This window comes from Amblyomma americanum, chromosome 3, assembly GCF_052857255.1.
Source record: "Amblyomma americanum isolate KBUSLIRL-KWMA chromosome 3, ASM5285725v1, whole genome shotgun sequence".
Taxonomy (NCBI): Eukaryota; Metazoa; Arthropoda; class Arachnida; order Ixodida; family Ixodidae; genus Amblyomma; species Amblyomma americanum.
In genome coordinates this window covers 214,480,366-214,503,477 of record NC_135499.1, presented here as the reverse complement: position 1 = coordinate 214,503,477, position 23,112 = coordinate 214,480,366, and the positions used below count along the sequence as shown (strand labels likewise).

At 45.8% G+C, this 23,112-nt stretch overlaps 1 protein-coding gene across 1 annotated transcript in view; it reads left to right on the top strand.

Moving 5' to 3' along the window:
* GlyRS (glycine--tRNA ligase) overlaps nt 1-22,696 on the top strand; it is a 43,029-nt gene extending 20,333 nt beyond the window's left edge. Inside the window, exons 10-17 of the mRNA XM_077659959.1 lie at nt 4,245-4,409; nt 5,968-6,076; nt 8,300-8,444; nt 9,020-9,105; nt 12,873-12,982; nt 13,399-13,492; nt 19,102-19,289; nt 21,633-22,696. Coding sequence (XP_077516085.1) covers nt 4,245-4,409; nt 5,968-6,076; nt 8,300-8,444; nt 9,020-9,105; nt 12,873-12,982; nt 13,399-13,492; nt 19,102-19,289; nt 21,633-21,746 — 1,011 coding nt within the window. The 3' untranslated portion in view covers nt 21,747-22,696. The remainder of the gene's footprint in view (nt 1-4,244; nt 4,410-5,967; nt 6,077-8,299; nt 8,445-9,019; nt 9,106-12,872; nt 12,983-13,398; nt 13,493-19,101; nt 19,290-21,632) is intronic.
* The last annotated feature ends 416 nt before the right edge of the window (nt 22,697-23,112 follow it).

The window sequence follows — 23,112 nt, the reverse complement described above, 5'->3', positions numbered from 1 at the left end:
CCGACACAAGGTCCGCAGGAATGCTCGCCCACGCGTCCACAATCCACTTGCACAGCGTGGCTGGCGATGCCCGCTTCAGCCGCCCTGTCGGCGTCACTGCAGGCTCACCTGAGCGCATCCACTCAGCGTAGCACCGCTTGACCGCGTCCTTGAAAGGCTTGTTTACGCAAACGTCAAGTGGCTGCAGCTGGGAAGTCATTCCGCCTGGGATGACGACAAGTTCAGTGCCGCAATCGCGTAACACTCTCTTGACCGAGTCGGCCAAATGGCAGCGAAACGCGTCCAGCACGAGGATCGACGGGAAGGACAATAGTGCACCGGGCCGCCTACACCACACGGACTTCACCCAGTCAAGGAAAAGACCCTCGTTCATCCAACCTTTCTCGTGGCATCTCACGATAACATTCTTTGACAGCTCCTCACCTTTCGGCATTGTTTTGCGTTTGAACACGACATAGGGTGGGAGCTTGTGGCCGTCTGCTGTGCACGATAGCATGACCGTAACCCGAGTCTTCTCGTTGCCGGTAGACCGGACGCAAACTTGTTTGGAACCCTTCTCGTGCACTCTGAGGGGTGATGGCATGTCCAGATAAACTGGCGTTTGGTCAGCGTTGCCTATTTGCCCTAGCTGAAAGTTCTTGGACTTCCGTAAAGAAATAATGTGGCGCTGAAAAGCCACCAGCAGCTCTTCAAACGATTCGGGCAGTTTTTGGGAAATCGACGTTCGCCGCCGTAACGAAAACCCAGCACGGCACATGTACCGGTATATCCAGTGCTTGCTCGCTTTGAAGGCGGTGCTTGGAATACCTTTTTCTCTAGCAAGCTCCCTAGCTTTTACCTGCATGAGCTCCACGCTCACAGGTAGATGTGCGGCTCGCTGTTCTCTTACGAACTCCGTCAGGGCCAGTTCAATTTCTGGGTATGACCCATTCTTCGCGTTCCGCTGCAGGCGAAAAGTGCTTCCTTTTGTCGCCGCCATCCGCGGATGCTTCCCTCGGTGACGCCGAACTGCCTCCCGGCCGCACTGTTGCCGATGTTCTCGGCAACTAAAATAGCCTTTCTCTTGAAAGCAGCCGAATACTGTTTTCGTGGCCCTGACATCGTGCTCCTCCACGGCAGAAAAAAAGAACCTTCCCTTCGCGAAGCATGGTTTATGCGTCGGCGCGTACGCTGTCAGGAAGGCCACGCTAGCCCTAGCCACGCCGTCACGGGTAACGAAGCCAAGCCGTAGCCACAAATCAATAACAAAGCCAAGCCGTAACCACGCGGCAATAACGAAACCAAAACTTCGAGCAAAACTGAAATTTTTGTTCGGATCCGCAAATACGAGGCGGAAATTTGAGGTGCTAATAATAGGAAAAAAACCTCGTACTATACGCGGGTTTTTATGGTATGGGTGCTGGCTCCGAAGTTTCATCCTCATCTGATTCCTCCGTGTCACTCTCGTCCCGCACTTCAGAAACGATGCCCTCGTCCATGCACGGTTCCGCGGTGTCGGCGTCATCAACAGAAATAAAATCATTCCAACCAATGTCATGACCCCCCATGACGGAGTTGACGACGCGCTGCCACAAATCGCCGCCGGGCTGGCCATTTTCCAAAGCGTCAGGCTCAGCATCAGACACTGTGTCAACGAAGCCAGCCTTGTGGAAGCAGTTCCACACGGAAGTGGCCGTCACCTCCGCCCAGGCCGCTTTCATCATCTCTACTGCTGAATACAATGGAAATGGTCGAACGAAGCGAGCGAAATGTCCGCACTGCAACAAGAGTGACAAAAACGCTCGTGGAGAGACCAAGAGGAGTGTCTGTGAGCGTCAGTGCAGCCACCTCTTGGCTGCCACGGAAGGCTTACTTCACAGAGCAAGGCCTCGGAGATCAGCGTAGCGTGGTTGATCGTGGAGGCCACGCACGGATTTGCAAGAGAGGGAGGAGAGGGGACCGGAGTTGCGAGGAGGGTCAGGAGAGCGCATCGGCGGTGAAAGGGTAGCTCGCTTGAGAGCAGCACGAAACTGCGTGGGCAGTTCGCCCGCGATATGGCTCGGGAAAACATACCGCGCGCCGGTCGCACAAAGGAATCGGAGGCACGTTACCTTGCATTGCGGCGCCGGGTTTACGCCGTTCGTTCACTGTAACCGATCAGCAGGGCTTAATGACGTTCGTTATACGTCTGATTTTGTGTCATTGAAATAATGTATATTTTGACAGTCGCGCAGGCCTCGTTCGTTATAAGGGAAAGTTCATCTTAAGTGGGGCCATTATATGTGGGCTCGACTGTATACGATTGTAAGTCGACTCGAATGTAAGTTGACCCCCTCCCCCCACATAACATTTCTGAAAAAAAAAAAAAAAAACTTGGAGGTCGTTTACGCTTGATCTTTAAAGAGGCTCTTGAACGCCTTCCGAGGAGAGCACATTAACTGCACTGTGTTGCAATGAAAACCAGAGCTAAATAATACTCTTCTACACGCAGCAGATGACCCACAATCACGCGTCAAAGTTGGCGAGCCCTTCCCGGCGACTTTTTCATGCTCGCACTCTTCTCCGTCCCCCGCATCTGCGTAGACGAGGTGAGAGGCGGCCATTGGTTAGATTCTGTATTCTGTAGACAAGGTAAGAGGCGGCCTTTGGTTAGATTCTTTCAGACGTCAGGCAGCTACCGTGGCCGCAGCCAATAAGCCGCTTAGCTTCGGCGGGTCGGGAAGCTCCGCTCCCAGAGGGGGGTTGGCGAAGGAGCGCCTACCTTCCAGCGTGCAAAAAGTGACGAGAGGAGAGGGAAAGGCGCGAAGACACTGAAATTCAAATTTTAACTACAGGTAACCCAGCTTCTACAACGCGCATTTAAAAAAATCCTTGCTGGACGCTATTCGTGAAGCGGCGTGCTTCAATATCCTAGGCATGCCACAACTTTATTAGAGCCCCCTTCACAGCCCCTTTAATAATAGAACGCAATAGCACTATCCTGCGGCCTCCGCTTATCGCCAGCCGCTATCGGCTGCTGCACGTGGGAGCGCCCGTTGGGCACATTCCAAAACGAATGTAGTAGTCACTGGACTACTCGTCCACATTTGCGCCATCACCCTCACAAGCGCTGGCGTCGTGATTGCTGCTGCAGTCCCACACCTCGTCGTTCTAGCATCATCGTGCAGCGAAATCCCACACTTCGCAAACAGCCACATCACGACATCGCGTGGAACAGCTGAAAACTTTGCCTCGCTGCAGCTGCCCCACCTGTATCACCCGTTGCGAATGTCAAACTTGCAGCCCGGCGCGCAGTCCGTTTCTTTGGCGTAAAGAATGACAGCCATCTTGAATGTAGCCGTGAACGAGCACCGGTCGCTTAGTGGACCTGGAGCACAAGTGACAAATAACGAAGCGCTACATTAAATACTTCTGAAACGCGGCCGACAGTAGTCAAACGTGTCAGAGCCTAAGAGAAACTATGCGTGAGTGCCGTCGGCTCTTCTGTCGGCAACCGACACTCCCCGGCGCCGCTACGGTTCCAAGCGGGGGTGCCACCGCGATTGGAACAGCGGTCCTTCCATCAACTATCGATGCTCCCTTGAGGGCAGAGTGCGCAGTTGAAAGCAAAAAAAAAAATGTGGACGATGCCTATTAAGAGTAGAACGCATATCCGTTATTGGGCCGCCGCCGCTTATCAGCAGATGCAGTCTGCGGCCACGTGTGGCGAGTGGGCTGGTGCGGTTTGCTGCTTATCGACAGCCACCATCGGCCGCCTCGCACGGGTGAGGATGCCGGTTCTGCGCGTTTACATAGCAGCTGCTCAAGGCCAGCACCAAGAGCGATGCGACGGAACCACGCTGTAGCATGCCTGATTTCTCATTTGTCTCGCCTTTATTTATGGTGGAATGCTTTGGTTTCGAGTTTGAACCGACCCCCCCCCCCCCCCCACTTTACATTTTCAAAATTTGAAAAATAGGTCGACTTACAATCGTGCAAATCTGGTAATCTATCCTTTTCAGTAAGGACATCACGAGTTTGAATCAGCTGGTGTAAAGATGTTTCAGTCCAATTTTCTTGGTGATAAATGTGTCTTTTGCTGCCATACAAATGTCAACATATCTAGAAAGAGCCAAAGAATCAATTTTTACTCAGAACAGTGATTGCTCAATGCCGAGGGAACTTTCTCAGGGAAAATGAGAACTATGCTTTTTGGTTTATTACTCTATTTCTTTAGCCCAGATATACTGTCAGTACTTTCATGAGCCACACGGTCTATGGTGCAGGGTCTGGTGGCCAACGAGACTCTGGGCTACTTCCTGGCCCGCATCCAGTTGTTCCTGGTGCGCGTGGGTGTTGACCCTGCACGACTTCGATTCCGGCAGCACATGGGCAACGAGATGGCTCACTATGCCTGCGACTGCTGGGATGCCGAGTGCAAGACTTCCTATGTTAGTGCCCCGCATTCTCTTCCTCCCTCTTGCATCCCTTGATGTGCTCAGTTTCGTAGGGTGACCTGACAAACCTCAAGCACTATATAGTTTTGGGACAGCACTATTACGCTGCTCAGGCAGAGCTATCCCATCTGCCTTTCCGCTTGCCATTCTTTCTGCATAGTGAAGTTTAGTTATAGGCTTTGTGACAAGGAAAATGGGAGTGTGCGTCACTCCATGTAGCCAGAGCAACCTTGTGGTGCGCATAATTTGTGGTTATCACTGCTGAAAGGGCGGAGACACACCTGCTTCACATTTGTGTGTCCTGTGTGACAGCTACAGCTGAGGGCGCTCTGCTGAAGGAGTAATCTGAGGTGATCACGCCCACGAGCTGAAAGATCGCTGCATTCTGTCAGGATTCAAACTTCTCACATCTATGACATTCCGCCATTTGGTGTGCGTGCTTTTGTAATCAGTGGCAAGGTGAAGGAGATCATTGTTATGAAGGACCGCTCCATGGAAAACTGGAAGAATGGCCATAAAACATTTTTGCCTGTCTTTATTTGCTCAAAACCTCATAGGAGCATGTAACTGGCAACCAGTGCAGCTGATTATGTGCTAGTCGGGGGTGTCTCCACTCCTAATAGAGCCGTAGCTGCAAACGGTGCATGCGTAGCATGGCATGCAATGTCAGCAGAAGGGGGGAACATTCCAAAACAGCATAGGTCCCATGTTTCCTTTCATTGAACTTTTGACTCCAGGACATGGTTAAAAATACTACTAACAGCATGCCTGTGTTTCCCCCCGAAGTCACTTCTGTGGCTGCAAGGCAAAGGGCTAGCATGCTTCCGCGGGGGCAACATGGTCAAACAATATATAGATCAACACAACACAGCCGGCAGACATCTACCAGACTGCGCATGTGTCATTAGCATATCACGTTTCAAGAGAAGATAGAGAGATATCACATAGTACTGGCATAGAAGAAGTGGCAAGCATCTAGGAAAACTAAGCAAGAATGTTTCACACATACCGGTCTTTCCAGTATAGGCAGCAAACCTTGACAACTAAGTTAGGCCTTAATACGGTAGTATTTACCTGCAGAGTTAGATATCCTATACATCAATGATGACTTCGAGTCATCCGAAGAGGAGGAAGTAAGAAGAAAAACATGACTTTCAATGGATGCCCATGGGACATCTAGTCAAAAGCATAACTTTACTTTTTTTCCTGCTTTCATCTGAACCTTTTTTGCCTTTTCATCTTTATCAAAATTAATTTTATTTTTATTTTTTGGCACTATGGCCTTTTCTTTTATTCTTAATTTGATTTTCTTCATCACCCGCGATACATTAGTTGTAAGGCAAGGTCTTCTATCGACCTCAACCTACATTATGTTTGTATGTACATCTTACCTTTTGATTACCACATACTTCATGAAAATGGTAACCTATGTTTGCATGTAGCCTGTAGCTATATGATATGTGCTCCTTGATGAGCCTTTGCAGTTTTAGTCGCTACCTGTTGCAGTGATCTTTGACACTGTGCATCAGGTATTATGTGCATGTTTGCTCAGGGCTGGGTAGAGTGCGTCGGCTGTGCAGACCGTTCCTGCTTTGACCTGAGCCAGCACACCAAGGCCACAGGTGTGCGCCTCGTAGCTGAGAAGACACTGCCGCAGCCAATATCCTTTTGCTGGTGTTTGATGTGGTCATTAGCATGGTGGCATCCAAGGGATCAACTTGAACGGTGGCATCCCAGCCCACGTTGCATACAGCCACTAGCGAGAAAAATTAGCGATCTTCAGGCAAGAGCTGTCATCTGATAGAACAGTAGGCTTTTTTAGAATTTTTCTCACCTCGACAAGGGATTTCTGTTGTGTGGTATTGCTTCATCTATTGATGTGAACCTAGATCTGAATTTGATTGTGTTTTGTATTATATTGCTTTGTGCACAGTGTTACTACATAATAATTCTTGTTTATTTGGTAAACTGAAATTGAATTGTGCACAGTGTTACTACATAATAATTCTTGTTTATTTGGTAAACTGAAATTGAATCACTGAGGGAGCGAGTGGACAAACTGAGCTCACAGTCATAAGCAGTGTGTACTGGCGTCTTCTGAAGAGTGTAAGAAATTAAAATTTTACAGAATGCAAAAAGTATTTTTCAGTGCATCCATCCTTATTTACCTTATATTTGCACCATTTTGCCTTTTTTTTTTCCTGAAGGAGTGTGTTCCCATTCATTGCCATATTCATAAGTTGTATCAAGCCCACAAGTTACCACAAGTAATCAGGCTTGGCCATTGTTTCCTGGCATGTTTCCTGATTTTGTCACTTCATCTTGTTTTCTACTTCCTCATTTCCTTTCTTCAATGACTCAAATACATTGTAGGTGGGGAAAAACTGGTTTCTACTGCAAATGACTCTTATAGCCTAGTTGCAAGGGCAGTCTAACTGCGGTTATGCTTAACCATGGTTACTGAACTTAACTGCCGTAATCACAAATCACAGTTCTCTGTTGTTACATGGCTCGCAACCGTTCTTGGTTAAGCAGCCAGTGGCCCTCGGGTACAGCGGAAAAAGCGGTACGACGATCGGTAGAGCGAAGCTGAATTTGCAAATACTTGCAGCACAGTGTCTAGAGTGCCGTCCTATGGCACCGTCCAGTAGAAGCACTGCCTCCGTCGCCATACATCGCTGCGCCTCTCACAAGATGTCCGCGCCTAGGCAGTATCTCTATGGTCGATGCATGGTGCGAGCATCAGAAAACTGGCTAGACCTTCTTGTTTTTGTAAATACTAAACACTGGTATTAAGGAATTCAAAAATGAATCGTCCTTGAGGATCAGTGACCTTTACCGAGTTGCTGGTAGGAATAATAACTGCAATACAAGCTAGTTTCAGTTCATGGCCACATAGCAGCTGCCGCCGATGCAGCGAGGTTGACCCGGTCTGCTTGCGCACTAGCTCTGCTGCTAAGGCAGCGGCGTAATCGATCACATAGCTTTCCTTTAATATGAGACAACTGTGTTGTCAGGAAGGCAGTGCCATGTGTATAACATTTACTATAGCTCTGGTCAATTCCAAAGCACAGTCTGTTGTGGCTTCGATGCGAAACAAATTAGGTGTAGCGACGACCAGGGGGTAGCGTGCCAGAGCGCCATTGTCCGCCGCGCTCGCATTCGCTACCATTGCAGTAAGCTCCTGAAATTCGGTGCTGCGAGCATTGCGAACTTGTTGCATACTTTAATGGCGTGGCAGGGTCCGGGCATTTTTCGACGTTAGGGCACTGAATGCGTGGCTTGAGCATCACGAAACGGTGCTGCAGTAGAATGCTGCAGTACGCTGTTGCTGCGCCGTCATACGGTACACCGAAGACTGCATAAAAGCACTGTTGGACGGCACTCTGTACTTAAATGTGCTGCTCTTGAAACATGATTTTGTGTGGAAAAGGTGTGCTGTTGAAGCAGACCAGCTCGTGCGCTTTTCGCACTCTGATGCAAACAGTGGTTTGGTTCATGGTGTGAACAGCAGTAACCACAGTTAGCAAAAACCGAATTAAGGTTAAGTGTGCCCGTGTGACAAGCTCAGGAGATTGGAGATGCGAGAGGGGGCATCCCCCCAGCAGTGTTCTTGTTAGGCATAGACCCTGCCCCCCCCCCCCCCCCCCCCCCCCCCCCCCCCCAGCTTCTCCCTGTACAACTGCCTTAGCCTCTCCTGAAAAAAATTTTTGGCTACGTGCCTGCCCCTCTCTATAAGTGTGTGTTTGAAAGCTGAATGCTCACCATGCAGTCTTTTGTTGATAAATGATCCTTTGGGATGGCCTTGTTTGTCAATGTGCAATTTTGAGTTCTCTGCGTGGTGTATGGTGGTTTCCCTTGATTCACACGTTGATGCCAGTACAAGACTGTCGATGTGGTGGAAGCCGTCCCCAACAAGGCAGCCCTGGGCAAGCAGTTCAAGAAGGAAGCCAAGCCAGTTTCAGACGCCCTGGCAGCTCTCCGTCACGAGCAGATTGACCTACTGGAGAAGGAGATAAATGAGCGAGGGTGAGCTTTCTGCATTGAAGCACTGCTGAGCATTGTTGTAGTTATGTCTAACGTGCTTATTAGAGCGCAGCGCACTCGCATTCCTCTGAAGCCGCATGGCTGCGCTTATATGTGAATGTTTTTGTTGCTTTCCTACTTGCTTTTAATCAGTACAGTACAACCTCAGTTGTGCATTTGTGTTGTATAGCCCTGCATATTCTGTAATTTGAAATTTTCAGTTAAAAAAAATTGATGCCAGTTCTTCCTGAAGTACACATACCTATAAACACAGGCCCGAATGCAACCATAAATCTATGGAGGAAAACTTTATACCTTTTTCAAGAATTTACACTTTAAAACACATTTAATCCTTCAGAGAAATTACACCCAAAGTTTATGCAACTTTATTTACAGGCTTGTGAACAAAGTGTGCATTTTTTTTTTTTTTCATGTCTGTTCTGTTCATGTCCCTTATCTTCGGCTTTTGCGTCAAGTTATTTTTTTATTTTTATGAGCTTTTGTTTCCTTTGCTTTCTTCGTTGTTTCATTCTCTTAGCTTCTCTTTTCATTTAGGTGCCTATTGTCCGTCTATGCAGGGATTCGGAGCTGTCAGTGGGTGACTCAAAGGTGACCATCACAAAGGACATGGTACAAGTGAAACGCTACCAAAAGACCGTGCACGGTGCGTTTGTTTCTGGTTCCTACAAGTGCTCTTTTTAAACCTTTAGGGGTCTTTTTTACTTTCATCTTTTTACACCCTCTTTGTGGCACCTTAGGTCAGCATGTGTGTGGCTGGCCCTTGAATGTATGCGAAAACATGACTCGGTGGGCACCTATTCAAGTTCAGGTGCTATTGGAGGCCTGTTGAGTGCTAGCACATGATTTTTTAATTATGTCCTAGCAGAGCAGTCACAGTGATACCAGTCAGCTATTGACAGTGCAAGCCACCTTAAAGGGATGCTAAAGCTGATTTCATGCATCGTTCACTAGCATCCAGAAGATGGTCTCAAAACCATTTCCACTTTGCTTCATGTGCATTTAAATTTATTTTGTCAAAAGAAAAGTGCCTGCAATAAGGCTGCTTGTACTATTCCTAGTGCTGTTAGCATGTGTGGTGGTGTTGGTCATGATATCATTATGGAAACTAGTGGGTTAGCTTTGAGTGACATTTGTTGGGTATGAAACAATCTGTCTGGCTTCCCCTTGCTACATCAGCTAAACAGTAGTGAAGGCCACTGGCTGTGTCGCATACAGCTTATTCTACATCATGAAGCCACAATTGAAATTCATTGTTGCAGTGTCCTTTTTGGCATGCACTGCTGTAATGGAGGTCCAGTCGTCGACCGATTCGGACTTTGTGGGACCTGAAAAATCATCCGAAGAATTGAACAGTTAGAAAAGTATATGGACATAGAAAAAAATCACTTTGCTGTGAACAACAGACTTGAAAAATTGCCAACTTCACAGTTTCCCACCTTCTGTTTGAAGGCGAGAATATTAGGTTGTACTATCTGAGCCAGAGTCATGCTTTCATATCCACAAGTCCTGTCATCGAGAAAAGACTGCAATGTGGCCACGAAAATTTAAAACATAGTGTTTCCTTGAGTAGCGATGGTCATGAGGACCAAGGGAGGGAATCCATGGGAAGAAGCGAATGGAAGTGAGCACCTCTGGCTGCACCCCCATGTACCCCCATCAGCCCTGCACCACGGGCGGCATTGTCTAAGTCATGGCAGACGCTGCAGCTGTCTTATTTCCAACAGGTTGGCTCATGCGCTTTTCTTTGTATGCCACCTTGATGGCAGTGAAAAGCCGTGCCATTAAGTGCCATTAAGCCGTGTCATTAAGTCAAGGCAACAACCAGGGCCAAATAGCCTAGCCTATCCAAGTCAGTTCATCTGATTGACTCCCTTTAAATCCAAGATGGTGCCTTTTATGGTGGTGAAGTGCTGGTTGCTTGCAACAGCGATGCGTGTTTGCATCTGCATTAGCTAGAAAAAAAACTAACTTTTGCCAAAAATAAAAAACAATCTCCACATTATTACTGGTACAGTTGAATCCCGCTATAACAAAATTGACGGGACGCGCGAGAATTTTCGTTGTCGGGAAATTAACCAAAAATGCAAGGCAATAACTCCAACAAAACATAGTTTTATTGCCAGAAATCTGTGAGCTTAGCCTGCTTGCGTTTCACTGCCAGCAGCGGCGTCACGCAACTCTCGCACTCTGTTAACAGCGACATCTCAACATCGTCATCGTGTGTGCCAAGGAATTTTCTAATAACGTCGAAGGCATCCAGTACCTGCGATGAGGCTGCCGGGGCAGGTAAATCTTGAGCGGAGTCGTCTTCATGATTAGACGGCTCTTCCGGCTCGCAAACACTTTTGATGATGTCTTCATCACTTCGTTCCTCGTGGACAATCACGTCAGCATCGAGGAAATCGTCCAGCGCTATGTCAGCAGGGATGTTTCCAGCTTCCTGGAGCGATTTCCAAGTAACGTCGATCCCCGGAGTCGATGACGATGGTACACTTTCCGCGGCTGCAGTCGTGCTGGTCGCCTTGCTGTAGACAAAGAAGTTGAAGCAGTTGCGGATCACGCTGCACCATGTTGCTCTCCATGCCGCAGCCATCATTTCTAAAGCCATGAAAGATCTACTTTCGTCTCCCTACCAGTGTCGGTGTTCAGGAGAAGCCGCTGGATCAACCTCTCCCGGTAGGAAGACTTCATGCTCCAGATGATGGCTTGGTCCAGGGGTTGAATGACTGAGGTACAGTTCGGCGGGAAGAACTTCAGCTCCATACTTGACAGCTTGACGTCGTCAGTGCGGTGCGCTGAACAATTGTCCAAGAGCAAACAAACCTTTCGATTTTGTCTGCTCATGTCGCGGTCAAGTGCCACCACCCAGTCAGCAAAAATGGCATGGGTCATCCACGACCGGCTATTTGCCATGTACTTGACAGGTAGGCTCCTGTTCCCCTTGAAGCAGCGCGGTTTTGCACCTTTGCCAATAACTAACGGGAGGCGTTTGTCAGACCCATCCACATTTGTGCACAGCAGCACAGTCACTCGTTTCTTGCTATGTTTGCTTCCGTGGCAATGCCGCCCTTTAAAATCAAGCGTCTTCACTGGCAGCATCTCATGGAACAGGCCCGCCTCGTCTGCGTTATAAATATCGGATGGAGCGTAACTGCTGATTATGTCAGTCATGTTGTCCGCCGCCCATGCTGATGCGCCGTCAACGTCCGCAGATGCTGATTCACCGCACAAAACCTTGCTGACGATGTTATGCCTGTCTTTAAAGCGATTCAGCCATCCTATGCTTGCCTTACAGTCGTTCACCCTACCAAGCAAGCATAATTTAGGGCCTAATGTACAAATTTACCGCTCAGGGGCATGTTTGTTGCTCGTGTATCGACGAGCCAAGCATCGACAGCCTTGTCGAGCTCTTCATACGTTGGTTGCGTCACTTTCTTGTGCTGCGCTGAAGTGCCCAATGAAAGTGGCTTCCTAATGCTGTCCTTATTCTTCACAATCGTCTATAGCGAACTCGGCGCGATGCCAAAATCTGCAGCAATAATTGCCTTCTTATTCCCGCTTTCCGCTTCGGCGATAATTCTATCCTTTTCTTCTAGCGCAATAAACTTTTGCTTCTTCGTTGGCGGCAACATGGCAGAGTCGATCGACGAGATCAGACTGCAGCGAGAGATCGACGATCAATACATACTGACACACGAGAAAATGGCGGCAAGGGCTGCGGAGAAGGCGGGGAGGGGAGGCTTGCGACTGGATTTGGATTCGTCTTTGGCCCTCGTACGGCCGGCGGCCTTTGCACGGCGCCAACAAGTCCCCTCGCTGCTTCCCTATGACGAATAAACGACTCCCAACCAAATTTTTCTATAAAGAATACATGAAAATGTAATAAACATACATTCCATGCATTATTTAGCTGCTCCAAGCCACTGCTTTAGCAGGAAATAATCTCGTACAGCACCCAACTTTTGAAGAAAGGCGGGCCACTGATCGGTGAAGGCTTGCGGAAAATTCGTAGAAGCGAATGCGTGCTCACAAAGTAATTCGTTATCGAGGGAATTTTAATACATTAGCTCCTATGGGGGTTTCGCACGGAATGAAAAATACTTTGTTGTGGCGAGTTTCGTTGAAGCGGCATTCGTTGTGCCGGGATTCAACTGTACCTATTTTAGTCCGAAATATCAAACTTTTGGGCTCCACAGAGTCCAAAATATTGGTTGTGAATAGGTACACATACCTATGAGATGCATGCCGGTTCCTCAACGAAGTCTAAAATATTTGCGCTAGTCCCAATTATTGCAGTCCGAAAAATCGATCGGCTACTGCAGTGCATGCCAATGGAATTGCATAGAAATGTTTGAAGCTAGAGGGACTGTTGTAGATCTTCCAGCACACATGACCTCTTCTCCTGTGCAGTGGATGAGCTGGTGCCTGGTGTTATCGAGCCATCATTTGGCATTGGCCGTATCATGTATGCCATCTTTGAGCACAGTTTCCGTATCCGAGAAGGAGATGAGCAAAGAACGGTGAGTGAAGCATCCTGTTAAAACAGATTGCCTCTGAGGAACTTCCTCCAAATTGTGATCCATGTGAAAGCCTTGCAAATGCAGAGCTTGGTACTCTTATCATTGTATTGTCATGATATACCAAAAAAAACTGGCCTTGTGTTGTCAGTGGAATGTGAGAACCTCTCAGCAAATGTTCGATTCTTTCTTTTAGTTAGTTAAAATTTAAAAAGATGGTGCTGCACATAGCTAATAAATAGGACTCATCACATGCTACAGTTCTCAACACTGCATAATGTGAGCAGAAAGTAGTTCCTGGAAAAAAAAGCCCTAGCAGTTTAACCATCTTTGCCAACAAGTACCATGATTAAGGCTATTCATGCATGTTTTCTGTATCATTTAAAAGATTTTCTTTGTGTTCTTTCATCGGCTTGCAGTACTTTTCCCTGCCAGCGGCTGTCGCACCACTCAAATGTTCTGTGCTGCCACTCAGCAACAACCCAGACTTCAACAAGTTTGTGCAGCAGATATGTGAGTTTCCATTGTGCATTGTAACCTGTGATGGTACAGAGCAATCCTGTTAGAAATGAGATCCAGTTATGCTTTATTTGAATGGGTAATCAGGCACTCTAAGCAGCCTTCTGCATCGTGTAGATTCCCTGCGATCCTCTCATGAAAGCGGATCTTTTTGTTTCAAGATTGTAATATAGTTTTTTCTCATGACAGTGTTTGCTGAGCCCCAGTATAAGCCCCAGAATCAGGGCCAGTTTATTTTCTTGCTGAATAGTAGAGAGGTCATTTCAAAAACGACGTTAACAAGTGAGGATGAAGGCTAATTGGTCTTCTACTTGTAGGTTCCTTTTTTGAGGAAGCACATTGTTGTCTTTGGTATCTGATGGCCTTCTTCTTTTTTTGAAGAGGTGGCTTGTAAGTCATTCACAGGGTATATGTTTGGTGGATTAATGAGGGATGCAAGCTTTTTTAAGAGAGTGGCATGTGTTTCTCTACTCTACTTGACAGCAGTTCACAAGAACCCAACATGATGCACTGTTCTAAAAGTGCCGTAGCCAACTGCTTGCCAGTGCATGAACAGCATGACTGCTCGCAACAAACTGCTCATTTATTCTCCTGCATGCACTAAAGGACAGAGACCCCAGCCAAGGGACATTCATTTCTGCAAAAAGCTGGTTGGTTGACGGTCTTGGCTAGCTGTTGACATTACTCAGATTTGGTGTTAGCTTGCCATCATATGAGCACTATCTGTGTGTGACGTCTTGAATCATTTCAACACGAGAGCGTTAATACCGCCATGTCGGAAAATATTGTCCAGAGTCGGCGTTGGCGACCATTTGAAGCCTCGCAGCTGGAGTAGCAACCGAAGTGCGCCACCTAGGTCACGTGACCCTCTGGTGTGATCACAACATGCCCACTGGATTGTGAGCAAACTGACTACCGTGGCAGGTGGTAGTTGAATTAAAGATTGATTGCGAGAGGTTGCCCGGGAAAAGGAATTTGTCACGAGAGGCTGCTTAGGAAGAGCAACCTGGTTCGCAAACCCCTGCCACCGGTGCCGTGGCACTTCGGTTATCTGCTGCACCACCCTGCCAAGAGTGGTTTGAGGATTCCCAAGGATGTATGAATGTAAAATTGAGAATGCCCAATTCCGCTTATTGCATTAACCCATTAACGCTATCTTGTCATACCCTTCAGGCGAAGCTTAAGTGTCCCCTCCAAGTTTTTTCTTCCTGTAATAAAGGGGAACAGGATAAGCTGCAGGAGAATTGAAGAATGCATGAATTATAACATATTAGTTTTTTCTTGGCACAAAAACACAGAAACTTTTTGTTAGTTTTGTCCTTCTTGCCTCAGTCAAAGATTGGAGTTGTATTTTATAGTTACAGTGCAAGGTTCTTTACTGTAATCTGCCAGTCTGGCAGGCACTAAGATGTAGATTGTAAGTGTAGTAGAAACCCTGCTACAACGAATGCCGCAACAGCGGAATTTCTACCACAACAAAGTATTTCCGATTCCCGGTCAGCATACCATACAAGGCAATGCAATTATTTTCCCCAACAACGAACAGTTTTCGGAGTGAGGTTCCACTTCAATGAAATTTTTCCGAGCAAGTGGCCGACTGTTTTTTTTTCTTTTTGCATGTCCACACGTGCCCGTATCTCGTTAGGTTTCACCAAAAACTGCTGCTGAAGACAGTTGGGTCATTCCATGCCAAACGTCCCAGGCGTTGCGCTCAACTATCTCCAATTTGTTTAAAAAGTTCCATGGAAACTTTTCGTAATGTGCGTAATGAAAGCCTGAAACATTTTTTCCGAAAAAAGTTTATTCGTAAGGTGAGGGCAGTTTGAATATTTAGAAACACGAGAAACCAGGCACTGCTCAATAATTAATAACAAGTTCAAATTTTTAAAAAACACTTCAGTCATATTTTCATTGGCACTTGCACAGATTCGGTCTTTTGATATAATTCTGAGCATGCAGCTTTACACGGCATAAATATTTAAAAAAAATCGAAAAAAGTATGAAAATGTGTCATTTTTGTCATTTTTTGTTTTAAACATCAACTATCTTGGAAATTCAGAAACAGCCGTTTTGTTTTGCTAGATGTCTAGTACCTATAACAAATGTTATAGGTGATGAAACTACGTACACAGAAGTAAAAAAAAATACTTAAGTTGCAAAAAGTGCGTTTTGAGCCAAAAACACTCGTTAATTTCACCCTGAGGTGGTCCAAGTAAAAAAACAAACAATAGCGGGTGACGTAGTACGGTTTATTACCTTTCATTTCCGAAATTTTCATCGAAGTAATTTTTGTTTAAAGCGAGAAAAGAATTTTTGAAGCTGAGCTTTTGTGCCGCGAGTTGTGTTTGCTTTTAACGCCTGTTCACCGCAGAACACTGCAACTGGCATGGCATGACACTAATGGCCAAATAACTTCATTTGCTGTCGTTCGCTGTCGTGCATTTTTAGGGCTGGAGCTAAAGAAGATATCGCTCGACATTCGGTGGATGGTATGCAATAAACGAGATCATTTTTGCTTTCGAAGTTCGAACAGACCCGCTTTGGTGCGGGGTTGCCAAGAGAAGAAAACAAGGGTATTCAACGTGCTGTCTCGCATGGACCACGAGGAGGGCTGACCAGCTGGCATGTCAGGCGCATCGCAAGTGCTTTATTTATGTCTGAATAAGATCTTGGAGAGAGCGAGCCTCGAAGCGCATGCACGTGAAGGTGTGAAGTGCACGCTGCTCCGGCGAGTAACGCGAGACGCTTTAGCGGTGAACGCGGCCCGCTCGCGCATAGGTGTGTTTCTCACATGAAGGTACTTCGCCAGCATAGTGGCTCGTCTACAGTTGTTGCTGGAGTATTAATGCAGAAATTGTACTGATTAAATCAAATATAACAAACATCACATCGGAAACAACCGGGCATGAGCCTCTGACGGCCACAAAGGTCAGGTACCACGTGGTGCTGCTGCGTCGCGGATTGTTTCAACACCGGATCGTTCTGGTCATTTCTAGATCGGCGCCTCACAAGCTCTTATGCTGGTGGCTACGTCTGTCATGTCGCCGACAAGAATCACTGACTGCGACAGAACCACACCGAACAACTAGCTCACTTGGGCATGAGCCACACTATCAACGTTAAGAAAACCTTTTCCCGCGAATACCTGTTCGACTACTCAATGTTCCCATGCTTGCCTGCAGTTCAAACCTCACTTAAGGACAAGAACTATAGATTTCAAGTGGCTACAGTGTCGGCAGTATCGTGCTCTGCGGTGAAGAGGCGTTAAGAAACGACGCAACTTGCAGCCTGAGATCTTAACTTCAAAAATTCTTTTCTGGTTTTAAATAAAAATTACTTCGATAAAAATTTCAGAAATGAAAGGCAATAAACCGTTCTACGTAACCTGCTATTGTTTGTATTTTTACTTGGACCACCTCAGGTTGAATTTAACGAGCGTTTTTGGCTCAAAACGCACTTTTTGCAACTTAAGTATTTTTTTTTACTTCTGCGTATGCAGTTTCATCACCTATAACATTTATTATAGGTACTAGACATCTAGAGAAACAAAACGGCTGTTTCTGAATTTCCGAGAGATAGTTGATGTTTAAAACAAAAAACGACCAAAATGACAGATTTTCATACTTTTTTTCGATTTTGAAAAAATATTTATGCCGTGTGAAGCTGCATGCTCCGACTTATATCGTAAGAACGAATCTGTGCAAATGCCAATGAAAAAATGTCTGAAGTGTTTTTTAAAAATTTGAACTATTTATTAATTACTGAGCAGTGCCTGGTTTCTCGCGTTTTCTAAATATTCAAACTGCCCTTACCTCACGAATAAATATTTTTCGGCGAAAATGTTTCAGGCTTTCATTACGCACATTACGATAAGTTTCCATCAATTTTTTAAAACAAATTGGAGATGGTTGAGCGCAACGCCTGGAACGTTTGGCGTGGAATGACCCAGTTTGGACTTTTAGTAGCGCAGCTGACATTCCGTGGAGAACCAGAATTAATGTGCATTCATGTGCGTTTAAACATGCGATGTGGTGCATGATTTCCTGCGATGGTTTTGCTGACGGCCCGGGCTCCACGCTTGCGAAGCATTGTCATTGGTGCACGGCGGCTTTTGGCCTTTTTGCTTGCTTCACTGACGAAGGCATAACGGATATGAGTTCTACAGCGTTCATTTCAGTGTGAAGCAGTCGTGTCAACGGAAATCGGTGAAAATGTTAAACGTTATATGATAACCGCTGGTTAGTTTCAGAGCGCTTTTTCCCAGGCTTCTTTGAGGAGCATGTTAGGTGTTAGGCCCAGTGACACTGAGCAAGCGGCGCGCAATGATCCGGGGTCGCCTGGCACGCCGGTTGGAGGCCTGTCATTGCAAGAAGCCTGACGCCGGCTAGGATGCACTCTAGTCTCGCTTTTGCGCCGCCGGCAAGCACTGTGATAACATTCTTTCTTTTTCCCCTCCGTCTGGTGCACTCCGGCACTGACCGAATACAGCCACTGCGAGTATCGGTGGTTCTTGGCGGATGTCTTAACAGAACGACACTCCGCTGGCATGTTCGTACCGCGCGTCGTAAAACGTAAAACGTTTTTGAAGAATCGGAACAGCTGCATTTCTGGTACGTCGTCTAAAGGATTAATTTCAGGTGCATGTGACCGTTACTCAACACGCAGTGACGCAGGCGCGTGCATAGTCTACGCCGAAATGCCTCCAGTTAGTGCCGTCTGAGTAAGAGTTCACGCATGATTAAAGAAAGGGCAGTTGTAAAACGCGTTCAGAAAAAGTATTAGTTTTAATATTAAGCAAATGTAGTGGGTGCGTTTAATACGCGATTCCGAGATTTTCGGAGTGCCAAGAAAATCGCCACGACGCCCATTTCGAAATGGCGGAACGCCAAAACTGACAAATTTTTGTCAAATAAACGTTCATGAACTATCCGGTCCAAACTGTCAATGTTCTGGCCCGATTTCACTACAACGAAGTTTCTGCTTCGACAAAAATATTCGCGGGTCTCGTGAATTTCGTTGAAGCGGGATTCGACTGTATTTGCTCGCGTAATTTGTGCACTTTTTTTCTTTTAAGGGGGATGCGGGTTATGTAGTCGAAACTTTTAGTTTTTTATGAAGAGCAACGAAATTTGACATGCTTATTGGAAAGTCCACTGAGTGCTTATGTACAAAATTTTGCTCAAATATCTTAGGTAGTTCTGACATTACAAATTTTTATATTCTTCTTTGGTATATCAAACTTGCTAAAAGCCTGGCGTGACCACAGTGTATGGTAGGAGTCTGCAGTCACTATTAGTTTTATCCAAGGGAATGGTTCATGCCGTGACATCCTCCAAATATTTTTAACAGCCTGGCATTTTTCTACACAGAATATTCTATTGGAGTTGGAGTTTACCAAGAAAATAGAGCCATCTGGGCAGGGGAGATGGGTTCCTACCATACTATGTTCGCGCATTCGAGTTAAAGTTAAGCATTTGCTCAACTGTTCATACTGTGCTGTTTTACCTGTCACTAAAGCATTCAAGCTGATGAGGTAAAATAAACCGACTAGTTTGTCTGCAATACATTACATGTTGTTTAGTGATTCTTTTATTTCCTTGCAGCATCTGCACTGACACAGCATGACGTCGCACACAAGATTGATGATAGCAGCGGGTCCATAGGTCGGCGCTATGCACGCACTGATGAGGTTGCAGTGCCATATGGTATCACTGTGGACTTTGACACCTTGCGAGAGCCACACACAGCCACCCTACGTGAACGAGACTCCATGCTACAAGTCCGGTGCCCAGTAAGTTAGCTCCACCACTTTTGGTTTAGAACCTGTCTGCTTGTTTATTAAAGGCGTACTGCTGGCCTAAGTTTTCAACAGCTTAAGAGCTGTTGCATATGCTTCCAGTGCATACACAGATGTGTTTCTACAAGTGTGATCGTCAGGTGACAGCTTAGTAATTTTAACCCAATTTCAGTATTAGTGCAGTTAAGCAGGCTATCACTGCACATGTGTGAACTGACATCACTTTGTCTTCGCAACTTGGTGCAAAATGAATTGGCACTACTCAGGTGCTGCCATGTCGAAGCAAGCCACAAAGACATCAGCAGTGATGGTGTTTTGTATTGAGCCCGTGTGACACCAAGGTCATGTTATTTAAAAAAAACATACAATGCAAGGCAGAAGTTCTTGGTACAGTGAGTGGAAATCAAATTTGAAAGTAGACAGGGTGTTACTACAAGTTGTTTTCAGCACTTTGAGACCTGTCCTTTTACGTTTTTGTAGTTTTCAATGCAAAGTCCATCATTTTGTACCCCGAGACATAGTCTGAAAATTTTATATCAGCACAGCTTGTACCCCTGTCACACAGACAGTTTCAATGCCCATTGAGTCAAATGGACTTCAAAATCTGTGGGTATCAGCCAATGCCACACGACAATTTTCAATGACCATTGAATGTGATGGGGATCGACTCAGTGCAGGTTCGCGAATGACCATTGGCATCTCGAGGGCCCTTGAGAGCAGCTTCACGTGCACTGAACGTTGAAAAAAACAGAAATTGATTCAGTTACAAATTTTTAAACTGCGTTAACCAGTTCATAAGCTTCATTCAAAGTGACAGTTCCGCAATCTTTTGAGTTGTCAGATGTAAACAAACCAGTGCTTTTCTTATGCGAGCTTTCACTGCATTTCACCTGTTTTCGCCTCTTACATTCCATCTCACAAGTTGTTTGCAGTGTTCTCAGCCAATCAGAACGCCACGCGCTGCACAATGTGTTCTTCCTTGCCTCTCACCCCGTGACTGGTGTCTCCATCTTTGGGAAGGAAAGAGCACCAGTGTCCAGCTGCTGCACTCGAGAGACTCTGCTGACTCATTTGACACCATGTGTACAAATTGCGGCGCACCACTTCACAGCAAGCCTCCTCAGTGCTGTGTTTGTGCAGACATTCTCTGCTAACTTAAACAGTGAATGAAACACTCGTTATAGTTCGCACCATCCCGAACTACCTTTTCAATTACTGCGATAATTGTTTGAAAAATAGTCGTAACACTACTCGAATATTCAAAGGACTTTTTGTTGTCTTCCTTGGCCAACCTAATTGGATGAGAGAGCTCTACCTTTCACATTGCTGCAAACAACTTGTGCGATGAATTGTAGTGTGCTTTACGACAACCGAGACCATTAAGTGCCCCACAAGTGCTGCAACAATAGTAGCCATGAACACAACAAAGATGGTCACTGATCTCTGCCTGCTTCATGGATGAAAAGTGAGTGCTTCCAAAGCGAAGTGCGTATCGTTGCTCATCATCAGCATGCCATCGCTACCTGTGGATTGTGCTGAACTGTGAACTATTTCAGTAGCTTTTTCAGAAAAAACTTGTAATTAAAAAATTAGACTGTGGATTCGCTCAGCTAGGTAATCCAGGATATAGTACAAAGCGAAAGCTGTTGGCATTCATTGTGTTCCGCTTCATTTGATTACTGCTTCACTTCGTGTTTTTACTTAATGTTGCTACCCCTAGCGCCATCTGTCAGGTTGCATGCTGACTACTCAATGACGATTGTAATTGGCCTTGTGGCAAGGGTTGTCAGCAGTGCACCTTGATGGCCATCGAAAAGTTCAGCGGTCATTGACTCAATGGGCATTGAGATTACCCATGTGACAGAGTTATTGAACTAAACTGTTGTCTTTCTGACTATTATGAAACTAAGTAAGAGTTTCATATTTCTTTTAGCTTAGGCCATCAGATTGGTTAGGTACAGTATTTGCCGGCATGTTTAACATATTCAGTGTTTGGTTGAGGGTACTTGCCGTATTTCTTCACAAGAAAAGTAATCGAGCATTGCCATTTGGTGAAAACTGCTTGGTTAGGTTCTGCAAGTGGCATGTGCATTGTCAGATTAGGTGTGCTACACTTGTATAAATCATTGGTATATTTTAAACAAGTAATGTTATGCTAGTGCATTCTTCAAATCTGAGTGGAAGATGAAACATTAAAACACAATACTGGCTTTGATATTTATTAGAGCCATGAATGCAAATATATTAATATTTCACATGAACAAATGAATGTAAAATTAGTGGGACAGTGGGGTGGAGTCAGTGATTTATTCTCATCTGTTTTGGTCCATTGTGCAGTTGGAGGATCTGGCTCCCTTGGTGCAAGACCTTGTGCGTGGAAAAGCCACTTGGGACCATGTTTGCTCGGTCTACCCCAAATTTGAGCAACAGGAAGTCACCAAAGCACAATGATAATGCATATAGGCTGACTGTTGACTAGCCTACTTTTGAGGCTCTTGTGAAATCAGTTTTCACACATTGCACCTCGCACAGGGTGCATTTCGAGGACTCCATTTCATTAGGTCTTCACTGATGTCTTCCTTTTCCAAACTTGGTTACAAAAAGGGGCGTGCTCTGTTCATTCTTGAGCTCTGTTGTTCTCAGCCATCTTAAGTTACCTACCTGCTTGCCATCCAGCACAAGTCATATTGGCATGTTTAGAAGGCTATCTCAGCATATGTTCTTGGATCTCCTTGAGCCCATTTCTTTTTTGACCAGTGCACTGGAGAAACCAAATATTTTTATTAGGTTAACTTTTGCACTTAAGAACAATTCCTTGGCACAAATAAATTTAAAGAGCAAAGAACAGATGGCATTGCTCCACCATGTGGACATACCAAATTGTAAGGTTTCTTTACTGGCCCCGTGAATTAGTTCGCTTTATCTGTGCTGATTTATTTTTGCTACAAGTGCTTACAACTTTACCGATGGAATTGGCATGACTTTTTATATTTAGTAAAGCATCTATGACTGACTGAGGTATCGTCACTTTCTTAGTCCTCATGTCAAAGATCTTTGTCTGTAGTTGGCATTCTGCTAGAACAGCAGCATGACTCTTCCGATCTACATGCACAGCACTTGTATGTTCGTTCTCGACCAACTTTGCATGTGCCAGCTCAGAGCACCCAAACAGCTCAGCCTTGTAAACATTCATGCGGGGTACTTAAAGCATCGGAAAGGTGTAGTTTGGGTGCTTTTCTACTTAGAAACACGGTGACGCTGATGCACATTCGTTTGGTACTCTGCTCTCTGACTGGCACAGCACCTGCTGATAGAGGAACAAAGGAATTGGTATGGAAGTGGTGGTGCTGGGATACCAAGCTTTGCACATTTCTAATTTATGAATAAATTCAAAAACTGTTTCAGTTGTATCTTTTTCTATACATGTGCTTGGCCGCTTTCTAGAAATGCATTTAACCTTTAGGTTGCTGCTGTAGTGGCCTCGCCTTGATCGCGGGGTTTCGCAACTAAATAGGGCTTTTGTGGTGTGGAAATTTGCTCATGTCATCCACAATTACACCTGGTTTGTGTTCACGTTACTTGGTCATATTCATGGCCAAGGACATGTTTTCCTCTAGAGCACGTTGGCCTGGAAGAGGGCACTAAAAAAAAAAACATTGGTGGTATCATGGCGCAACTTGTCTTAGTTTCTGCTTCTTTTACGGCGAAAGCCGTTATTGGGAGCTCACTGAGTCGTCGTGTGACTGAAGCCCGTTGCCGACATTGACACCGCTCCAAGCTGCCAAGAGCAAAGAAATCAAAGACGAGAAAAAAAGCT